The sequence below is a fragment of the Amorphotheca resinae genome (assembly GCF_003019875.1).
Source record: "Amorphotheca resinae ATCC 22711 unplaced genomic scaffold M430scaffold_4, whole genome shotgun sequence".
NCBI classification, from domain to species: domain Eukaryota; kingdom Fungi; phylum Ascomycota; class Leotiomycetes; order Helotiales; family Amorphothecaceae; genus Amorphotheca; species Amorphotheca resinae.
In genome coordinates, this window is record NW_020194474.1 from 119,382 (window position 1) to 138,949 (window position 19,568).

The following is a 19,568-nucleotide window of genomic DNA, read 5'->3' on the forward strand; positions in this document are numbered from 1 at the left end:
TTCTTCTCTTCCGTCGCGTGGTTGGAGTCGTTCGCATAGGAACGAACGAACTGACCGCAGAGTGGATTCGGTCTATATTATCAGGGCTAGGAAGCAGGGCGTAGAGGCGGTGCTTGCTTGAAGAAAGGAGAGTAATTTGGAGAGGACCGTCTCGTCGAGAAGTTTTCACCATGTCGACACCCACAGAAAGTGGCGCGAGTATACCTCTTCGACCCGCACTTCGCGTCGAAGATGATGGACCTCTGAGCCCTAGGAGTGGACCTGTCAAAGGTGAGAAAATAGCATATTAGAGACGTGGGGTAGCGGGAGAAACCTTCTTTGGAATAAGCTTTCCTCCCTGCATCTTGGTCCTCTGTCCTTTCTTCGCTTCCTTGTCTCCTCCTTTTCAACCCGTCGCCCTCCATCACTTGCTGATTCTCTTCAGTTGTCTCGATCGCAGAGCCCGAAAACATGCCTCCGCTTACTTCGCCCGATGAGAGCACCCGACACAGGCGGTTCTCGACTAGCCTATCCACGAAGAGGATGACTGGGCGTCCAAGCATGCCGTCCAGTTCATCGTCGAGAATCTCGCCCGCGAATCAGGGCGGCATGGATGAATTCAATGTGTCGTCTGATACCTCTGCGACGCAGCATCACCGAGGAGAAGGGCATCATCCTCACCATCGCCACGTACAACAGCAGCACGAAAGGTTACTCATACAGGTCTCGGAATGGCTACAGAAGGAAAAAGCCAAGCGGGCAGCGCGCAAATCCGCGAAGAGGTTGTCGAAAGAACAGGAGCTGGAAGGACTGAATCTGGAGGGAGATGCAAGCCAGCCTTCGCTACGACGTACATCGAGCCAGAGTTCGGATTCCAGTGCTTTTTCTCTCGAGAAGCTGCAGCGAATTCTGGAGGACAACATGACTGGGTATGGACAAGATAGCCTGCCGTCTACTTCGCCGTCCTTGGGACCAAGACGGCCATCACATCCGCGGAGGGGGGCGTCGTCGAAGAGGGGGTTTCAAAGCTCGGATACGGAATACCAGGATGGGGACGTGGTTGTACCTTCGTGTGACGTGATGCTGGATAATTCCAAGACGCTGTCGTACAGTGGAGGCTCGGCGGATTCTTCAACTGAGAATGTTACCTTGTCTACTTCGAAACGAGCGGAGAAGGAGAAGAAGGCATGGCTGGCGTTTAAAAGGGAGATCTTGAGATTGGCACATACACTAAGGTTGAAGGGGTGGAGGAGAGTGCCTTTAGAGAGGGGAGGGGATATCGAGGTTGAGCGGCTGAGCGGAGCACTGACGAATGCCGTCTATGTCGTTTCTCCACCTGCAGAGCTTCCACTGACAAGTAACACCAACTCTTCTACGCCGCACAAGCCTAGACCCCCGCAGAAGCTTCTTTTACGAATCTACGGGCCACAAGTCGAACATTTGATCGACCGGGAGAACGAGTTGGGAATTCTGCGTCGCTTAGCACGCAAGAAGATCGGACCGAGACTACTAGGAACGTTCAGAAATGGGCGATTCGAAGAGTATTTCAATGCGCAGACATTGAAATCGGAAGATCTGAGGGACTCGGCCACGAGCAAACAGATTGCCAAGCGTATGAGGGAACTGCATGAAGGCATTGAGTTACTTGAAAGGGAGAGGGAAGAAGGACCATTCGTATGGAGAAACTGGGACAAGTGGGTCGACAGGTGCGAGGAAGTGATCCGATATCTCGACAAGGAAATCCTAAGCGGGAAGAAAAGGAGAGGAGAGTCATGGAGAGAACGAGGTCTGGTGTGTGGCGTTGAGTGGAAGGTCTTCAAGTCCGCCGTTGACAAATACCGGAAATGGCTTGATGAATATTACCGAGAGAAAGGGGGAGTGATGAACAATCTGGTCTTTGCTCACAATGATGTATGTCTCCCTTCCCACATTTCACTTTTCCTAGTAGCTGACTTCGAGAAAGACACAATACGGAAATATCCTGCGCCTCATCCCCGAACCACCTTCTTCCGGCTCTGCTCCTTCCCCACTGCTCCTCCCCCAGAATACCCACAAACAACTGGTGGTAATCGACTTCGAGTACGCATCCGCCAACACGCCAGGTCTCGAGTTCGCAAATCATTTTACTGAATGGTGCTACGATTATCATGACGCCAACAAACCCTGGGCTTGCAATACTGCTAACTACCCCACCCTGGAACAACAGAGGGCGTTCATCCGGAGTTACGTGAACCACCGACCGCAATTCAATCCCCGAGCGTCGGCGACGCCCAAGATCGCGGCAATGGATGGGTTGGCTAAAGGAAGTATTGGCGAGTTCCTACTAGATTCGAGAACACCGGGCGGGAGTATGCTTAGCCTCGGAGAGAGCAGTTATACAGAAGAGGAGGCCAGACGAGAGCAGGAGACGGACCGACACGTGGAGGAATTGTTGAAGGAGGTTAGGATCTGGCGGGTCGCTAATAGCGCGCAATGGGTTGCGTGGGGCATCGTGCAGGCCAAGGTGCCGGAACTGGATGAGAAGAGCCCCGTCGTCGAAGGCGCCGCGGGGACGGAAGAACCCGTCTTCAGCGGCGAGCCGGAACGGCCCGGGAAACCGGACCAGAGACCAGAAGGCCCAGATAGCATGGAGGAGGCTGAGAACGAGGAGGACGAGTTCGACTACCTGGGGTATGCGCAGGAGCGGGCGCGCTTCTTCTGGGGCGATGTCGTCGGTCTGGGTTTGGTGGCGAAGGAGGAGCTGCCGGAGGAGCTGGTGCGGAACCTTAAGGTCGTAGAGTATTGATGCTGGGGGTGTGGGACTGGGCTGAGATTTATGATTATCCATGTGAGCGATAGGTAACAACGACAAGGCGCTCTTCAGCATTCCATTCTTAAGGGATTGCATCTTTACTACTGGCCATGCTCTTTGTGATGACCGCCATTTAGTGTAGTATCTAATTGGCTTTGATGGGTGTGAGATCTAAACACATAAGCCCTACTATTTTCGAGCTGTGTCGAATAATACATCAAGGAGAGTGCCTCGAGCTCACTCCCGGTCTGGGTCCAGACCCCATCTCACAATCAGGGGCAGCCTCACCCGGCTAATTTCTTTTAAATGCGACTCGTTCTGACTTCTCCGGTCGAGAGTTTGATATATTTGATGCTGAACACGCTGAACGGCGAAATCACGGCTGCGATTTGTTTGAGCCGCCTACAAGAGTACCTGGTGAGAGGTTGGGTTTCCACAATAATACTTTCAGTGACATTGAGGCAATTACGAAGGATATGGTTCGTTAGCACAACAGCAAAACACGGGAGTCTGATACTAACAGGTAGGAGACCGTTATTTGCCAACCATGTTGGATGCAAATGCTGCCTGTTATATAAGGATAAACTGAAATACTAGGAAGAGCAAAGAAGAGCTTTGAAGCATGTAAGGTCTAGAACTGAGGTTGGAATTGAGAGCTTATACCGCTCTTGGACAAGTTTCTCAAAGTAATGTAGGTATGGTACAGCACTAGCTGAAGCAGATCAGAAGCAGATCAGAAGCAGATCAGAAGCAGATCAGAAGCAGATCAGAAGCAGAAATAAGAGACTCCTTGCCCCAAGGCAGCAGCTGCTCCAAATTCGAAGCTATTGCTCAACAGGTTGTTGATATAGCGTCGAGAGAAGCCAAGGAGAGGTGGAAAAGGGGGTTAGAGTTGTGAGGGGGATCGTACTACGACCTTTATCAACATCTTGCTCACCTTGAAATAAAACCGAATCGGGGGCTATACCAGAGAGAAAGGTATTGATTGTACTCTGCCTAACCTGAGGATACATCCACTGCCTCGAAGAGCGAGGAGACAAAAGGTCAACCCGCCGTGACTGGCCCGTGCACGCACTTTGCCTGATACAGAGAAACCCGGGGAGCCGCGGGGAGATCACTCGACTGAGATGTCGATGGAAGATTTATTTGCAGCTTCATTTTTTGCTGTAGCGGGTGATGATTCATGAGTTCTTAGATAAGAAATCTTGTAGTTAATATGGCTTATCGGTATATAGGTAATTACAAGTGAATAAGAAAAAGAAAGTTGGAATTTGGCACTAAGCCGCATCATCCCGGCGAGCAAACCTCCAGCCTCGCGGGTCGCGACATACACTCACTCTCGTGCGTCTTGCGGTGAGAGTTGCCATTGTCCGTTTGCACTCTCATTTGATTGTTTCAGCTCTGCGATCTTCTGAGCTGGCCACCGAATACCTCCTTTCCCTCGTTCAACAAGCGACAAGACGGGAGAATAGCTACTCAATTCCTAATACTGTATCGAACATCGAACCCGATCATCGCCATGGATGGCCACGCAGAAGCAAATCAGAGCCGTGAGGGCCTCCTTCGATCATATGAGGAGGGAGAGCGAATACCGATGCGCAAATCTCTTGAGGATGCCTATCGATCCTCCAGTGACGATGACCTCGAAGCTACCGACTTCCTCCAGTCAGATCCTCTCAACGACCGCGCTCAACCTGCTGTCTCTGCATACAAGCCGGTTATAAACTCCACAACCCTCCGCTCTTCCTTTGGTCGCCGCTCGAAATGCATCGTTACTATCGTGGTCGTACTCATAATCTTCTGGGCAATACTGGCGGGGGGAGGATTCTATTTATTCAAGAAGGTCCCGTTAAACGGACAATCGCCGCCATGGTATCCTACACCTCTGGGAGGCACGGTGCCTCAGTGGAGCGAAAGCTATAAGAAGGCAGAGGCATTGGTCAAGAAGATGACGCTGCCGGAGAAGGTCAACATTACAACAGGCACAGGTTGGCAGATGGGCTTGGCAGTCGGGAATACGGGACCTGCAATCCATGCTGGATTTCCTAGTCTGGCATACCAGGATGGTCCACTTGGATTGAGATTTGCGGACAATGCAACTGCTTTCCCGGCTGGGGTCACCGTAGGTGCGACTTGGAATAAGGACCTGATGTACCGGAGAGGGAAAGCACATGGAAACGAGGCGCGCTTGAAGGGTATCAATGTGCTGCTAGGGCCTTGCGTTGGACCTCTTGGTAGAATGCCAGCTGGTGGACGTAACTGGGAGGTAAGCTGCGTTTAAGTCCTTCGGCACTATCGAATGCTAACATTGGTGTAGGGTTTCGGAGCAGATCCATATTTACAGGGCATTGCCGCTGCTGAGACCATTAGGGGTATACAAGAGGAAAACGTTATTGCTACAATCAAGCACTTTATTGGCAATGAACAGGAACACTTCAGACAAAGTTGGGAATGGGGACTGCCAAATGCGATGAGTTCGAACATCGATGACAGAGCACTGCACGAGATGTATGGGTGGCCATTCCAAGATGCGGTGAAAGCTGGCGTTGCCAGTGTTATGTGCAGCTACCAGATGCTCAATAACTCATACTCTTGTGGGAATTCGAAATTGCTGAATGGCATCCTTAAGGATGAGCTGGGATTCCAAGGATTTGTACAGTCGGATTGGCTTGCTCAACGGTCGGGCGTTGCCAGTGCACTATCTGGCCTCGATGTCACGATGCCTGGAGATGGACTGAGCTGGGCAGCTGGGAAATCTCTATGGGGATCAGAATTGACAAAGTCCGTCTTGAATGGCTCGTTACCGATCTCAAGACTCAACGATATGGTTACTAGAGTTGTTGCTGCGTGGTATCAGCTTGGCCAAGATGATCAATCTAAATTCGATGGCAAGGGACCCAACTTCTCATCGTGGACGAACGATAAAATGGGCCTCATCAATCCTGGGAGTCCTGACGACAAGGATATCAAGGTCGTTAACCAGTTCGTCAATGTACAAGGAACTGGTGACGATGCTCACTCCATCATTGCGCGCCAAGTCGCTACAGAGGGTACGGTTCTCGTCAAAAACGAGGGGAATTTGTTGCCCTTGAGCAAAGATGGCTGGCCCACTGATCAACCACATGAACTCATCTATCGGGTTGGGATATTTGGAGAGGATGCAGGGGAAGGATCTGGTCCGAATGCCTGCGAAGACAGAGCTTGCAATCAGGGAACTCTTGGGTCGGGTTGGGGCTCTGGTGCAGTCGAGTTTCCATATTTGATCTCCCCTGCTGCGGCACTGAAAGAGGCTTTCAACAAGGAGCGGGTTTACGTCTCGGATTTCCCTGTTAACACTCCACCTTTCAAGCAAGCACCTGCGATTCTCGCCGATCAAGACGTTTGTATCGTTTTTGCTAACTCGGATTCCGGCGAGGGTTACAAGTCCTGGAACGGTATCAACGGGGATCGTAACGATCTATTCCTCCAAAAGGGCGGCGACAAACTCATCAAGGACGTCGCTCAGGGTTGTGGTGAGGGCAAGGGTAGTACCATTGTTGTCATCCACTCCGTGGGTCCCGTCATTGTAGAGAAATGGATTGATCTACCTGGAGTCAAAGCTGTCATCATGGCGAACCTTCCAGGACAAGAAAGCGGAAACGCCATCACAGACATCCTTCTTGGAAATGTCAATCCCAGCGGAAAGCTGCCATATACCATCGGGAAGTCGCTCGATGATTACGGACCAGGAGCTAAAATCTTATATTATGCAAATGGGGCAGTGCCTCAACAGAACTTTACCGAGGGACTGTACATTGATTACCGCCATTTCGACGAGTATGATATCGAGCCTAGATTCGAGTTCGGTTTTGGACTCTCATACACCACCTTTGAATACTCAAATCTCGTCGTCACGCCCATCCTCCCTAAATCACCACTGCCTTCTCCAAGACCAGCTCCACTTCCAGCTCCTCAATTCGACGACGTTATACCAGACCCAAGTACGGCTCTATTCCCGGAGGGATTTAGAAAGCTGACCAATTTCATCTATCCTTATATCGAAAAGGTCTCCGATATCAAGACAGGCAAATACCCATACCCCGAAGGTTACGACATCCAGCAACCTTCCTCCCAAGCTGGCGGTGGCGAGGGTGGAAATCCTGATCTTTGGAACGTGTATGCTTCTGTGTCCGTCGACCTGAAGAACACAGGTTCACGCGCGGGCAAGGAAGTCGCACAGCTCTATCTCAGCTACACAAACGTCACGGGCGAGGCAGCGAAAGTGGGTTTCCCTGACAAGGTCTTGAGAGGATTCGAGAAGGTGTATCTCGAGAAAGATGAGACGCAGACGGTACATTTCAATCTCACGAGGAGAGACTTGAGTTATTGGGATGTCGTGCAGCAGAATTGGGTTATGCCGACCGAAGGCAGGATCTCGGTCAGGGTCGGGGCGTCTTCAAGGGATTTGAAGCTTACTGGATGGTATTAAAGGTTCAGGAACGAGAAATACAGGGAGTGAGTTCCCTTGGCTGGCGTTTGGGAGTTGAAAAATGAATGAGAGATGGATAGAGATAAAAATACTCGTGTAAATTATGATGATTAATGATATGTCAGGCATTTGAAGGGAAGACATGATCCTAATAGACACTTCCAAGAAGTTTCTATCTTTTTAAGGTAAAAAGGAAAATCACTCCTGTGTAGCCAGGACATGCAATTAGACTCTCCCAAGATCATGCCGTACATGACGTTGGAAATGTTGAAGAGCTTCCCCCTGAACGAAGAAGGGCACTTCCCATCCAACGAAATCTGTGCGAGAGGCTCATTGCTTCATTGCCCTCGGGTTCGAGTTGGTAAAGGAAAATCCATTGAGCGAGGATATAGTGAGCGGTTGAGATCAGGAATTTTTCAGCGGATCGAGGTCGAGCAGGAATGGTAGTCACGTGATTACACTAAGACCGCCAGATGGGACATTCTGGCCGTGGACTGCCAGTAGACCAGATATTCTGCATATACCTTACTTATGAGAACATCGTTGTCTTTACACTATCAGAGCCTCGAAAATATTATATCTTCAAAAGGATGACCCCGGACTGCTCTACACCGCAAGAACGAAGCGATCTACAGTATGTACCTAGGTAAGTCGACGGTACTCCGGGGTCCGTGTGGTAGGTAAAAACATCAACGGCAAACACATTGCTTCCAACAGTGGGGTGTATATATGTGCCGTTCGACAAGGAAAGTTGACCTTTTCCTTAATACTGCATCCCATTGATTTTCATCCTCCTACTTCTCTTGTCCCTATCCAAGATGTCGTCCGCAATCATAAACAGCACGATTCAATCCGCGATCCTCTCAGGAACAAGCAGCATTCTCGCACAGTTCATCACAGCGTACAAGAACAATGTATACCATGCCCATTCTTCCCAGCTCTCTCTTCAACTCACTAATGTTTTGAGGACAGGAACAATTCATAATAGACTTCTCCCAGGTCGGCCAGTTCCTCGCTTTCGCAGTCTTGAACAACCCTCCTAACTTCCTCTGGTAGCGCAGCGCTTTCTCTCACCATGACATACATGCCTGCTAATGAATCGCACATAGGCAAACCTATCTCGAACATGCCTTCCCTTCCACGATCCAAGCCGCACCTCGAGACAACAAGGCGGAGGTCGAGCGCAAAGAAAAAGGGGCTACCCCTCCCGAACCTCAACTGTCCATCCCCAATACGATCATCAAGTTCATACTCGACCAGACGATTGGCGCGGTGTTCAATACTCTGATATTTAGCATCGTGTTTGCAGGGTTTGGAGGAGCCAGCTTTGAGCAGGCGGTAGAGATTGCGAAGCAGGACTTTTGGGGATTGATGTGGGCGAGCTGGAAGTTGTGGCCGTTGGTTAGTTTTGTGAATTATGCGCTGTTAAAGAGTGTTCAGTCGCGGCAGCTAGTGAGCGGGTTGGCAAACGTGGCGTGGGGGGTTTATCTGAGTTTGGTTGCTGGGAGTGGTTGAGTTGACAAACGTTGGCTTTGAAGGGATGGATTATATGCGTCATGACGGCTTACAGATGGCTAGTATGAAGGCCGGCATAGACGGGCAGAGACTGACGGAGGTCCGCACCTGGATTAGCAGTTCGAAGGGTTATTCAGGTGACATGTATCTCAAGCTCCAATTCGATGGTCCTCAATGAAGGCTGGTGGGGGCGCAAAGAAGTCCCCATTTCAACTGCTAGGATGTCTGACAATTGTCCCCGTGCGGCACTCATCGGCCTTCATTCCAGCGCGAACAATAGGAAGACTCGGTGATCGGTCGGCATAGGCCGTCGAATCACAACAGCGCCTCACAACTACAAGTTAGCCTTGATCTGGTTGGTATCTGATGGCATATGAATATAGGAGGGGTCGTCCCCGCAGGGCTCAGCGAGAGTGGTGATTCAAAACACAAGAAAGAGTCAATACATCTACCAACATATCTTTCAGCAGAAAAATCAAAATCAGAACCATGCAAGACCAAAATTCGATCCAAGCAACCATTGAACAAGATACCTCGGGCAAACGGATGGACCAACCAAAAGTGCCATCTAGCCAAACGAACACCGAGCCTACCCCCCCTCCTCCAAGAGCACCGCTCCAAGGCATACCACCTCCAAGCTACGGAGTTGAACTTTCAGATGGCTTGGAGAAGAGAATTGGCGTACTTGGCTGTATCCAAGGTCATGGCGGGTATAAGTTATTCCAAGTTTAAGGGGGTTATGGCAAGGGACAAAGGGTTTTCAAGGCGTTTACAGGTGTGGGGTGTTACAGGTATGTATGGCCTTTCTTTAAACCAGAAATGGAACTAATAACTATCCACGCTGGAGTCTGATGATACAGAAGCAGAACTAACAGACACAGGTTCTTCATCGCTGCTATCGAAATGTCGAAATACCAAGTTTGGGTTTCTATAGAGATTTATTCCGGTCATTATTCATCCTTATTCATCCTTATTCATACACCACCACATATCGGGCGGAAGCGGATCATCTTCCCGGTATGCGCCACGGCCCCGCAATTCGCTACTTGCTTATCGCTGATTAGATTTCCGTCCCCAGACGACACGATAAGCCCTACGGAGGGATAATCGGTTCGAAGATAAGCTCTCCTTAAAGGAATATCAATCGGGAGCTTCTCGCATTCCACGCCTAGACCAACAACATTTTCAGGTCCATCAATTAGCCTGCTGGTGTTCCCGCGAGGAGTAGAGTATGGAAGCCGCTTTCAGCTAGGCGGCGTGTTTTGGCACACAGTCATGATGATTTCTAGACGCGGGAGTTAATTAATGGCGTCACATTCTCTTCCAATCTTGAGGGTTGGTGAAGTGTCCGGGTCTGCCGCAGTTCGCGATTAACGGTCTGGGTTTTGCAACATTGGAATGGCAATCAACTATACGGGACAGTAGCCAGGCGAGTTGATCCAGGTGGACGAGCAGCGTGCGCGCCCAAGCTCCTCATCCCAAGGTATCACAATTGAGCTCGGATACAACGGAGGCCAGAAGAGTCTTAGAGGTCTGGAAAACAGTGGATACTAGATACCGGCACGGCATCATATCACATTGTCCCACCTGGCTCCAACGATATCCGTGGCTCTTGCTCAGGATGTTCAGCACAGATGGCTTCAACCTCAATGATACTCTGTTGGGCAACATTGAATGAAAAGCGTGCCTTCCAGGGGTGCCAAAGAGTCATCTGCACATGTCCTTTAAGCCCAACGCATAATACGTGTTGTTGGTGCTTGTCGCTAACAACGACTGACCCCTCTGGTTATGAAGACTGGGCTTCAGGTGATGATAATCAAATGGTTCGAGCTCAGATGCATCATCTGCCGGATACACAGAGGGGTCACGCAACCTGGGCCACTCGATTTGAGATAGAAGGATCAGATAAATTCCTAGTACAACCATCCAATCCAGATACTACTCTGATCGAGACCTCAACGGAAGGTAGTCTTGAGTTCCGCACCGAGATTCCCTCGCTCAACATTTAATCCAGTAGTGACTGCAGAATGGAGGAAGGTGTCGAAGCTGGTCAGGAGCACTTGCTACCTTACTATCCAATTCATCAAATAATAGAAGTTATCAGATGAAACCAAGGCGACCTCGTTACTCGAGGGGTTCGGATCGATGGGAATTTTTGATCAATCACCTAATGCAAGAGAACTTGTCTAGATGTTCTTGATTTCTTCAGACGCTTTGGTATCTGGCCCCAATCATCTATATAGCGAGTAAGGGCATGAAACAATGCGAGTATGCTGTATTTTAAGCCATAGCCAGCCTAAGACGAGACTCCGTATCGAGATATCACGCCCACGATCTGCCAGCAGGTAATTGACCACCAACTACCAGGGCAAAGGTCCTTCCTTTTCCGAAAACGTCCCAGTCTCTCCGTCCTTGCCCAGGGTCGCCAGTCTGACCGCATTAATAGCACCCGTGTCCACCGATCCATACCCCGAGTAATTATTCAGATTCGTCGCCAAGTATCCCGGACATGTAGCGTTAATCTTCCATCCCTTCTCCTTGTATAGGTGCGAGTATGACAAGAGCAACATATTGAGCGCTGTCTTGCTACTTCGGTACACGGGCCACTGTCCGGGGAAATTGTCCGGCTTCCCGAAGCAGCCGAGATGGCTAGAGACGAAGACCACGCGGGGCACTTCGGCCTTCTCCAGGAGAGGCGCGAACGTCTCGAGGGTTTGCATGGCGCCGAAGACGTTGGTGTCGTAGGTTTCCTGGAGAACTTCTCGGATCGTCTTGCTGCCCTGTGGATACTTGGTTTCGACTTCTATGCCGGCATTGTTCACTAGCACGTCGAGGCGCCCATATTTGGATTTCACCGTCTCGGCAGCCGCTGTGATGCTTGAGTCGACCGTAACGTCGATAGTGATGGGTTCAACCGAGAGGCCCTCTGCCAACAGTTTGTCCGCTGCTGCTTGGCCCCGTTCGGCATTGCGACTTCCCATCAAAACATGATACCCTGGGTACTCTTTGGCAAGCTTCTTGGCAATTTCAAAGCCCTGGTGAAATCAGTTAGCCACGGTTTTGGTATAGAACTGTACTGTCTATGAAATGCTGTTTATGGACTGAAAATACAAAATTTGGGGCAAAAACATATGATAATTGTAGTGATCTGACTTACTATGCCTTGATTGGCGCCTGTAATCAAAACAATGTTGGATTTGGGAGCTGCCATCTTGCACCACGATATGTATAGAAGTTGAAGAAAAGTGGACTTGTGATAAGAAAATACCTAGAGTTAAACGGCGATTCTTCAATGAGGTCATATGATTCGTGTGTGCCTTTTATGTAAACAACTTGAATTAGGAGAATCGGGCGATAAGACCTTAATTCCGACTCCCGAGTAACTCCTAACTCCACATATTCGTTCCTGCATTCCCGCCAGTCCTCCACGCAGAATCCTTAATATTGGGATCATGAGGAATCCTTAACTTTGTACGAGGTCATCATTTGTGGCCATCAGTATGGAACAAGCTGGGATTACGTGATCTTATATTGTGTAGGGGAGAAGTCAACTGATATATTGGAACTCGAACACCGTAAACAACATTCTAAAAATAACATGATCTATTTACTTTTCCTATTTATGCCTTCTCTGCAAGCTTCAGCAGACCCTCCAAGTTGATACTCTTTGGTCGCTCAATAGGAAGACCCAGCGCGCGATCCCAGATCAGCTGCGCCAAAGGTCCCAAACCTCTGCTGACACCAAAGGTAGCAGTGTAGTAAAGAGTCTCGTGGAATCCATAGTGGTGGAACAGCACACCAGAGCTGGAATCTACGTTCGGGAACGGGTTCTTTGTTTTACCATGTTCCTTGAGGACTTGTGGAGCAATCTCAGAGTTCTTCTTCACAAGCTGGAAGACGGGGTTCTTGGCAATGTCTGGACGGGACGATGCGTAGTCCATAAGGGCCTCGAATCGGGGGTCTGGCTTTCGGAGAACTGCGTGACCATATCCTGGCACGACTCGTCCTGATTTGAGAGTTGCCCAGAGGTAGTCAGAAACATCCTTGTCTGTGAAGTTGTTTCCAACGTGCTCTTGCATTTGGAGGATCCACCGCAGAACTTCTTGGGCAGCAAGGCTGGGAACGTTAGTTTTGACCATTAAATGTTACGAAAGATGACTCACCCGTGAAGAGGACCAGCCAGGCCCTGAAGACCAGCACTGTAGCTGAGGAAGGGGTCACTCAAAGCGCTACCAACCAAGTGGGTAGTGTGTGCCGAAACATTACCACCCTCGTGGTCACCGTGAAGAGCAAGGTAGAGTCTCAGCAGATCCTGGAAGTCCTCATTCTTCTTTCCTCCTTTACCAAGCAGGGCAGCAAAGTTGTATGCCCAGTCCTGCTCCAGGTCGACCTCGGCAGGAAGGGCTCCACCACCTCGGTAGGCGTTCTGGTAAATCTTGGCAGCAATAACTGGAAGTTTGGCGAGAAGAGAGATGCTGTCGTCGAATGTTGGCTCCCAGTAGTCAGCCTTGTTGATGCCCTTCTCATATGCTTTGGCGAATTTGGAGGTGTGAGAAAGGGCTGAAACAGCAATGGCGAATTGGGTCATTGGGTGTAGATCCTTGGGGAAGCTGTCCAGCAGGTTGTTGACAAATTCTGGCAGTGCAGCTTGCTCTGCAAGCTCACGAGAGAATTGTCGGATCTGGTTGGTGGATGGGACTTGGCCAGTCAAGAGCAGCCAGAACATGGCTTCTGGCAACATTTCGGTGCCAGTCTTACCCTTTGGAAGCTCCTTTTGGCAATCCTTGATGCTACGGCCGTGGAATCGAATACCCTCGTTGGCATCGAGAACAGAGCCCTCCCATACCATTGCCTTCAATCCTCTGTATGCTTATCAGTCTGATGCATCAACGGGGCCAGCCTACAACTGCGTACCTCATACCACCAAGTGTGTTCTCCACCTTGACCTCTCCAATAGTCTTGTCACCCAGCGCCTTCACCTTCTTCAGGAGTTCACGCTTGGCGGGAATAGCCTCTTTGAAGGCTGTCTTGAGGTCTGGCTCTGATGAAGTCGCATAATTGCGGTGAGCTGGAATAGCGGCAGGGCGCACAGCAAGAGGCTATGGTAGATAAAGTCAGCAGACTGATTTCAATTGCAGTTTTTCGGATGGAAACTTACTCGGAATGCCCTCAACGCTGACGAAGCAGATCTCGCTTTCATGGCCATCTTTCCGGGGGAAATAATGCGGGTGTGGCGGGTTGTGGGGTAATGAATTACTGAATGTATATATACGTAAGGTCTCTAGGGACAGGATGCTGCGATCGAAGAGGTCTCAACTCTCGATACAAGATGGAACAGCTGGAGCAGAACGAAGTCTCTGTCTTTCTCGAGCGTGACTTGAAGTTGACCAGCTGTATAAGAAGAGCGGTGCTTTATCGTTGCAGCTTCGTGACTTCGCCATGCTCGTACCTTCGAGCCGAGGGAATAAATCATAGCGGCGTCGGGGTAACGTGGAATTGACCAATGGCAGAGCCGCAGCGGCCGTTAGGACTTCCTGGGGCGAATCGGGATACTGGGGATTGCCGAAGTAAGCCGTCATCCCCGTACGATGCTCGGCCGAAAGATGGCAAATGTACCGACAACCGCGCAGAGCGTCCCTGGGTCTTGTGCAAGCTGCTCTGCTTTATCGGCTCCGTCGATGCGAGAGGAGGCATTATTATATAATATTTACATGTTATATGATCATCGTCTCGTCTCGTGCTAGTTCTGGTTCTTTGTCTATTCTCACTTATTCCCAGAATTGAAAATGTTGCGCAGGATCGCTTCACAGGTCCCGAGACGAGTGGTGGCGGCGAGGCCCTCGAACATCCTCGTCCGCAACATCTCTATATCAGCACCGAGAATGTCCGCTTTAAAACCTCTCAGCAATCCGTTGTCCGCACCTCTTCCCTCGGATGCCTTCCAACTCTTACCTGAATCAGAAAAGGCGGGAGCGGCGGAAGACGCACTCTACGAGCAACAACTGAAGGATGTCGAAGCATGGTGGGCGAGCCCAAGATATGAGGGGATCAAGAGACCATACTCGGCGGAGGATGTTGTCTCGAAACGCGGAAGTCAGCTGCAATCATATCCAAGCTCGGTCATGGCCAGGAAGCTCTTCAACTTGATCAAAGAGAGGGAGGCAAAGGGCGAGCCAATACATACCAGTACGTTGCACCCCGCCAACACAGCAACAAATTCTTCAAGTCCTGACATCCTGCAGTGGGCGCAATTGACCCGGTACAAATGACACAACAAGCACCGAATCAAGAGGTTCTCTACATATCCGGCTGGGCATGCTCGTCTGTTCTCACGACCACCAACGAGGTGTCCCCTGATTTCGGCGACTACCCTTACAACACTGTTCCGAACCAGGTCCAGAGACTCGCAAAGGCACAATCTATGCATGACAGAAAACACTGGGATGCGCGGAGGAAGATGACCCCAGCCGAGCGAGCGAAGACACCTTACGTGGATTATCTACGACCTATCATTGCGGACGGAGACACGGGACATGGTGGACTCTCCGCAGTCTTGAAGCTTGCTAAGCTCTTCGCCGAGAATGGTGCTGCGGCGGTGCATTTCGAAGATCAAATGCACGGCGGAAAGAAGTGCGGGCATCTTGCAGGCAAAGTCCTCGTGCCAGTTGGAGAGCACATCAATCGTTTAGTGGCTGCAAGATTTCAGTGGGACGTGATGGGAACCGAGAACCTTGTGATTGCAAGAACAGACTCGGAGAGTGGCAAGCTGCTCAGCAGCGCTATCGACGTTCGGGACCACGAGTTTATTCTAGGAGTCGCCCAGGAAGGTATCGAACCCCTCGCAGAGACTCTGCAGGCAATGGAATTGGCTGGCGCGACCGGAAAGGAGATCGACGCTTTCGAGGCGGATTGGGTGAAGAAGACCGAGTTGCTGACATGTGACGAGGCTGTCATCAGGCAACTGGAGAAACATGGTGTCTCTCAAGAAAAAATCAACTCGTACCTCAAGGAAACCTCCGAGAACCGCGACTTGTCCATTTCGAAGCGCTTAAATCTCGCATCGCAATTGACTGACAAGCCTATTTACTTCAGCATCGATGTCCCGAGAACACGGGAGGGTTTCTACCATTACCGCGCAGGCATGAAGGCCGCCACCAAGCGAGCCATCGAATATGCGCCCTACGCCGATCTCCTGTGGGTCGAGACGGGCGATCCCAACGTCAAGAACGCCGCGCAATTCTCAGGAGAGATCCGAGCCAAGTACCCTGGAAAGGGACTGGTCTACAACCTCTCGCCATCCTTCAACTGGATGGCTCACGGCTTCACACCCGAGACTCTCAAATCCTTCATCTGGGACATCGCGAAGCACGGGTTCGTCCTCCAGCTCATCTCTCTGGCGGGTCTGCACAGCACGGCTATGGTGACCAATGAGCTGAGCAAGGCTTTCAAGGAGGATGGCATGCTTGCTTATGTCAACTTGGTCCAGAAGAGAGAGAAGGAGCTCGGCGTCGATGTCTTGACGCACCAGAAGTGGAGTGGTGCTTCGTACATTGATGGTATACTCGGTGCGATCCAGAGTGGAAGCAGTAGTAACAAGAGTATGGGTGATGGCAACACGGAGAACCAATTTTAGAATTAGTTACTCCCGAGCAAAATAAAAAAGAATTTACTGTACATTTAAATCATTTTGTGTCAAATAGGCAGCTGCCTAACCCGAAGAAAAAGGTAACACCGTTTTTGTTCACTCTCATATTCTTTTGTACTGTCGAGTAGCAATATAAAATGTGCTCTTAAGTACCTAGGTATTGTAAAACGAAAACGAATGCCTGTGTACATGGCGACCAATGCCGATCTCACCAGTCTCAGTCAAAATGCATATCCCAACAACATCTAGCGGCTTTCACGAACTGCATGCAAATCGGGACTATGTCTACAGGGAAGAGAAATATCATAGGGAACAAGTAGTCTTTCAAAATATGATCATAAGTCTCATTAAACTAGCCTTGAACATGAGGGCATGACAATCTCAGCATCATCAAAGATATACACAATTACCAAACCGCTTCAATAATGTCCACAAGCTTTATAGAGGCAGGCCAGGAGTTCTATCCGAGTATTTCTTCTCGAACTGCTCCTTTCTCCCACGATTTTTCTTTACTGGGCGCTTCCACTAGCGAACCCCTTTGGTTTCCCATTCGCAATCTTCAGATCATTTGTCTTGTGTTGGGCCAGGATCTCGTCGATCTCCTTGGCGTGGGTGGAGAAGTTGTCGACCAGGTTGTCCCACATCTTGGGCTCGTGCTCGTGCTTCTTGGGGCTATTCCAGGCAAAGTCGGTGATGGTGAAGGGCCGGCTGGATTCGAACATGATGGCGATGGAGCCCTTGGAGATCTGCATCTCGGGCGGTTGCGTCTCGGTCGCCGCCTTGAACTCTTCGTAGGCGACGCCGTGGGGGACCATACCGCACTCGAATGACACACCACCGGGTTGGAACTCGTCTGATCGTCCGCCGTAATCTCCGTAGATGAGACCCATTAACTCGGAGGCGACGTTTCGGTGGTAGTATGGTGGGCGGTAGGTGTGGGATGCTACGTCCCATCGGGGTGAGAAGATCAGGAAGTCTGCGAGGGGTGCGGTGGGGTCTCTTGACTTGGCAGTCAGGACACAGAAAATGGAGGGGTCGATGTGGTCGACTGAGATAGAGCCGACATTGACGAACTTGGTCAAGTCATATTTGTAGGGAACCTATCAAAGATGAGTGGTTATTCAGGGAAGAACCAAGGCAAGGAATACTCACATAGTTGCCGTGCCATGCAACGACATCAAACGGCGAGTGGCCCTGTGTGCTCTTGAAGAACTTCCCTCCAAGCTTGTAGATAATCTCCCAGCGCTCCTTCTTGGCGTCGTACTTCGCTTTGGGGTGGAGGAAGTCCCGCGAGTTGGCAAGACCGTTTGCGCCCAGGGGTCCTAACTCCGGAAGCTCAAAGTTCGTGCCCCAGACCTCCAGAATGTAACCACGGGAGGGTCCATCTGGAAGCTCGACACGGAAACGCTGACCTCTCATGATGACGCAGATTTCGCCGGGTTGCACGTAGAGGGGACCGAATTCGGTCTGGATGTCTAGAGTTCCCTGCTGGGGAACGATGAGGAAGTCTCCGTCCGAGTTGACAAATGCCTTCTGCTTCATGCTCGCGTTGGCGGTGTAAACATGGGTTGCCAGACCCTCACGAAGTGTAGGATCACCTGATCCCGCAATGGTCTTGAGTCCCGAGACAAAATCCACCTCTCCATCCTTGGGGATATCAAAGGGCAACCAAGCCAATTGGGTGGGTGAGAGGTGAACTCGCGGGTTGAGGGGGATGAAGTTTGACTCCATGTCCTTGTTGTCTGGCAGGCTGGTCTAAATCACATGGGAGTCAGCAAGATCCTGACTTTGATTGACAAGAGACATGCTCACAAATCCTTCATGTGCGACGGCTGGTCGGACTCGGTAAAGCCATGCTTTCTTGTTGGCATGTCGAGGGGCGACAAAGGCGGAGGCGGTCATCTGCTCGGCATAGAGCCCAAAGCGAATCGCTCTTGGGTTGTTCTGTCCCTGTGGGATTGTGCCTGGGATGGCTTCTGATTCAAAGCTTCAAGGGCTGTCAGTCAGCCTTCAACAAGAGAGGTTGAGTCTCCGCAGACTTACTCATTTCCAAAGCCAGATTGGTACTGCAGGATGATATTAGCATTGCGTATATGAATACCCATCAGAACGTGTGCCATCGTACCTCGTAGGGATCATTCTTCCTTGTCGCGAAGGACGGGATGGTCCCATCCTTCTGGGTCTCGGCCCAGTGAAAGATGTTCTGGTAGTCTTCGGCGCCGGAGGTTTGAGCGGGCATCTTGGAGAGCTATGAGAGAGACGGTTGAGTTTGTTGAAAACCACACGGTGAAACTGGCAGTTCTTAAAGCAGTGAGGAGGAGAGTAACTCGCGCAGCGTGGAGCCCCAGAGGGCCCTTCTTAAGTGTGGCCAGAGGAGACATCGGGAAGCCGTTCGTCCCAGACATGGCACGGATCGAAGCTTGCTAGACGTTGGCTAGAGAGAAGCCTCACTGGTCCAACGGTCACCGCGACGATTAGCAGAAGATTACGAAGGCGTCGCCGTCGCCAGCGGAAATCCCCCTTCTTGGAGACAATCGGCAATCCCCAGGTCGATTCAGTGTCCCACGCGGGTCCAACAGCCGCGACCGCCCTGGTTCTTGCGGGGTACAACCCAGCGGGGCTCAATGACAAAACCATCACAAAGCATTCCTCTGTTTTGGCTGGTTTTCGGCACTTCCAGAGACGAATCAGTCGCGAGCGTTGCCTCTGCTAGGAGCGTCTAGTCCGCCTTTGCAATTCTCCATCGGCAGTTTGGCACGGCATCGTGTGTGGCCTTACCGAGCCATCTCCGCCCGGACAGGATGAACAGGATGAAGTGGTGAACCGTAAAGCAGAAGAGTGAACTGGAGCACAAGGAGAAGAAGAGAGGACTTCAACAACATTTATCTGGTTGAGTTCTACACTGCTGCATTTTGGTTGCCAACTAAGAGTCTAACGGTTTATCCAAGGCAACCTCCTCTCTCCAAACGAAGTGCGATTAGGTAGGCTCAATAACGACCACGGTGAACCCAAACATAGGAGCAAAAAGCACAGTAGATGCTTGACTTCGACCGGAGATGATCCGAATTCCTTCCGTGTTCCTTCTCAGGAGGGGATTCTGCTCTGTGTTGGATGGTTGCGGAAATACGAGAGAAAGCACAACGTCAAAAGCAACATGTCAAGTTGTCTAC

At 50.6% G+C, this 19,568-nt stretch overlaps 8 protein-coding genes across 8 annotated transcripts; 5 read left to right on the forward strand and 3 right to left on the reverse strand.

The window, feature by feature from the left end:
• Nucleotides 1-170: 170 nt before the first annotated feature.
• M430DRAFT_26414 (hypothetical protein) lies at nt 171-2,764 on the forward strand (the record flags this gene model as incomplete). The annotated part of the gene is made up of 3 exons (XM_024865388.1): nt 171-270; nt 425-1,890; nt 1,943-2,764. 3 exons carry the CDS (start codon nt 171-173, stop codon nt 2,762-2,764), a joined length of 2,388 nt encoding a protein of 795 aa, XP_024722023.1.
• Nucleotides 2,765-4,119: 1,355 nt separating this feature from the next.
• M430DRAFT_117809 (glycoside hydrolase family 3 protein) lies at nt 4,120-7,365 on the forward strand. The gene is made up of 2 exons (XM_024861683.1): nt 4,120-5,036; nt 5,088-7,365. The coding sequence occupies exons 1-2, from the start codon at nt 4,290-4,292 to the stop codon at nt 7,236-7,238; spliced, it is 2,898 nt and encodes a 965-aa protein (XP_024722024.1). The 5' UTR covers nt 4,120-4,289; the 3' UTR covers nt 7,239-7,365.
• Nucleotides 7,366-7,783: 418 nt separating this feature from the next.
• On the forward strand, nt 7,784-8,846 carry M430DRAFT_117812 (hypothetical protein). Its single transcript, XM_024861684.1, has 3 exons — nt 7,784-8,152; nt 8,211-8,290; nt 8,348-8,846. Exons 1-3 carry the CDS (start codon nt 8,057-8,059, stop codon nt 8,751-8,753), a joined length of 582 nt encoding a protein of 193 aa, XP_024722025.1. The 5' UTR covers nt 7,784-8,056; the 3' UTR covers nt 8,754-8,846.
• Nucleotides 8,847-10,387: 1,541 nt separating this feature from the next.
• M430DRAFT_49067 (hypothetical protein) lies at nt 10,388-10,762 on the forward strand (the record flags this gene model as incomplete). The annotated part of the gene is made up of 1 exon (XM_024868039.1): nt 10,388-10,762. The coding sequence occupies one exon, from the start codon at nt 10,388-10,390 to the stop codon at nt 10,760-10,762; it is 375 nt and encodes a 124-aa protein (XP_024722026.1).
• A 351-nt stretch (nt 10,763-11,113) lies between these two features.
• On the reverse strand, nt 11,114-11,964 carry M430DRAFT_26417 (hypothetical protein; the record flags this gene model as incomplete). Its single annotated transcript, XM_024865389.1, has 2 exons — nt 11,114-11,788; nt 11,911-11,964. 2 exons carry the CDS (start codon nt 11,962-11,964, stop codon nt 11,114-11,116), a joined length of 729 nt encoding a protein of 242 aa, XP_024722027.1.
• Nucleotides 11,965-12,373: 409 nt separating this feature from the next.
• M430DRAFT_136562 (hypothetical protein) lies at nt 12,374-14,136 on the reverse strand (the record flags this gene model as incomplete). Its single annotated transcript, XM_024862468.1, has 4 exons — nt 13,912-14,136; nt 13,668-13,852; nt 12,917-13,615; nt 12,374-12,869 (listed from the first exon to the last, which is right to left on the reverse strand). The coding sequence occupies exons 1-4, from the start codon at nt 13,957-13,959 to the stop codon at nt 12,374-12,376; spliced, it is 1,428 nt and encodes a 475-aa protein (XP_024722028.1). The 5' UTR covers nt 13,960-14,136.
• A 120-nt stretch (nt 14,137-14,256) lies between these two features.
• On the forward strand, nt 14,257-16,386 carry M430DRAFT_26419 (hypothetical protein; the record flags this gene model as incomplete). The annotated part of the gene is made up of 3 exons (XM_024865390.1): nt 14,257-14,320; nt 14,532-14,939; nt 14,996-16,386. 3 exons carry the CDS (start codon nt 14,257-14,259, stop codon nt 16,384-16,386), a joined length of 1,863 nt encoding a protein of 620 aa, XP_024722029.1.
• Nucleotides 16,387-16,907: 521 nt separating this feature from the next.
• Nucleotides 16,908-18,637, reverse strand: M430DRAFT_17448 (hypothetical protein; the record flags this gene model as incomplete). The annotated part of the gene is made up of 5 exons (XM_024863674.1): nt 16,908-17,498; nt 17,551-18,153; nt 18,211-18,385; nt 18,442-18,464; nt 18,524-18,637. The coding sequence occupies 5 exons, from the start codon at nt 18,635-18,637 to the stop codon at nt 16,908-16,910; spliced, it is 1,506 nt and encodes a 501-aa protein (XP_024722030.1).
• Between the last annotated feature and the right edge of the window lie 931 nt (nt 18,638-19,568).

Excerpts from the sequence above, each read along its gene's own strand:
- M430DRAFT_117809 (XM_024861683.1), top strand. The coding sequence starts at position 4,290 with ATGGATGGCCACGCAGAAGCAAATCAGAGCCGTGAGGGCCTCCTTCGA. Across the intron at positions 5,037-5,087 it reads CTGGTGGACGTAACTGGGAG|GGTTTCGGAGCAGATCCATA; the intron begins GTAAGCTGCGTT and ends ACATTGGTGTAG.
- M430DRAFT_117812 (XM_024861684.1), top strand. The coding sequence starts at position 8,057 with ATGTCGTCCGCAATCATAAACAGCACGATTCAATCCGCGATCCTCTCA. Across the intron at positions 8,153-8,210 it reads TCACAGCGTACAAGAACAAT|GAACAATTCATAATAGACTT; the intron begins GTATACCATGCC and ends TTTTGAGGACAG. Across the intron at positions 8,291-8,347 it reads AACCCTCCTAACTTCCTCTG|GCAAACCTATCTCGAACATG; the intron begins GTAGCGCAGCGC and ends AATCGCACATAG.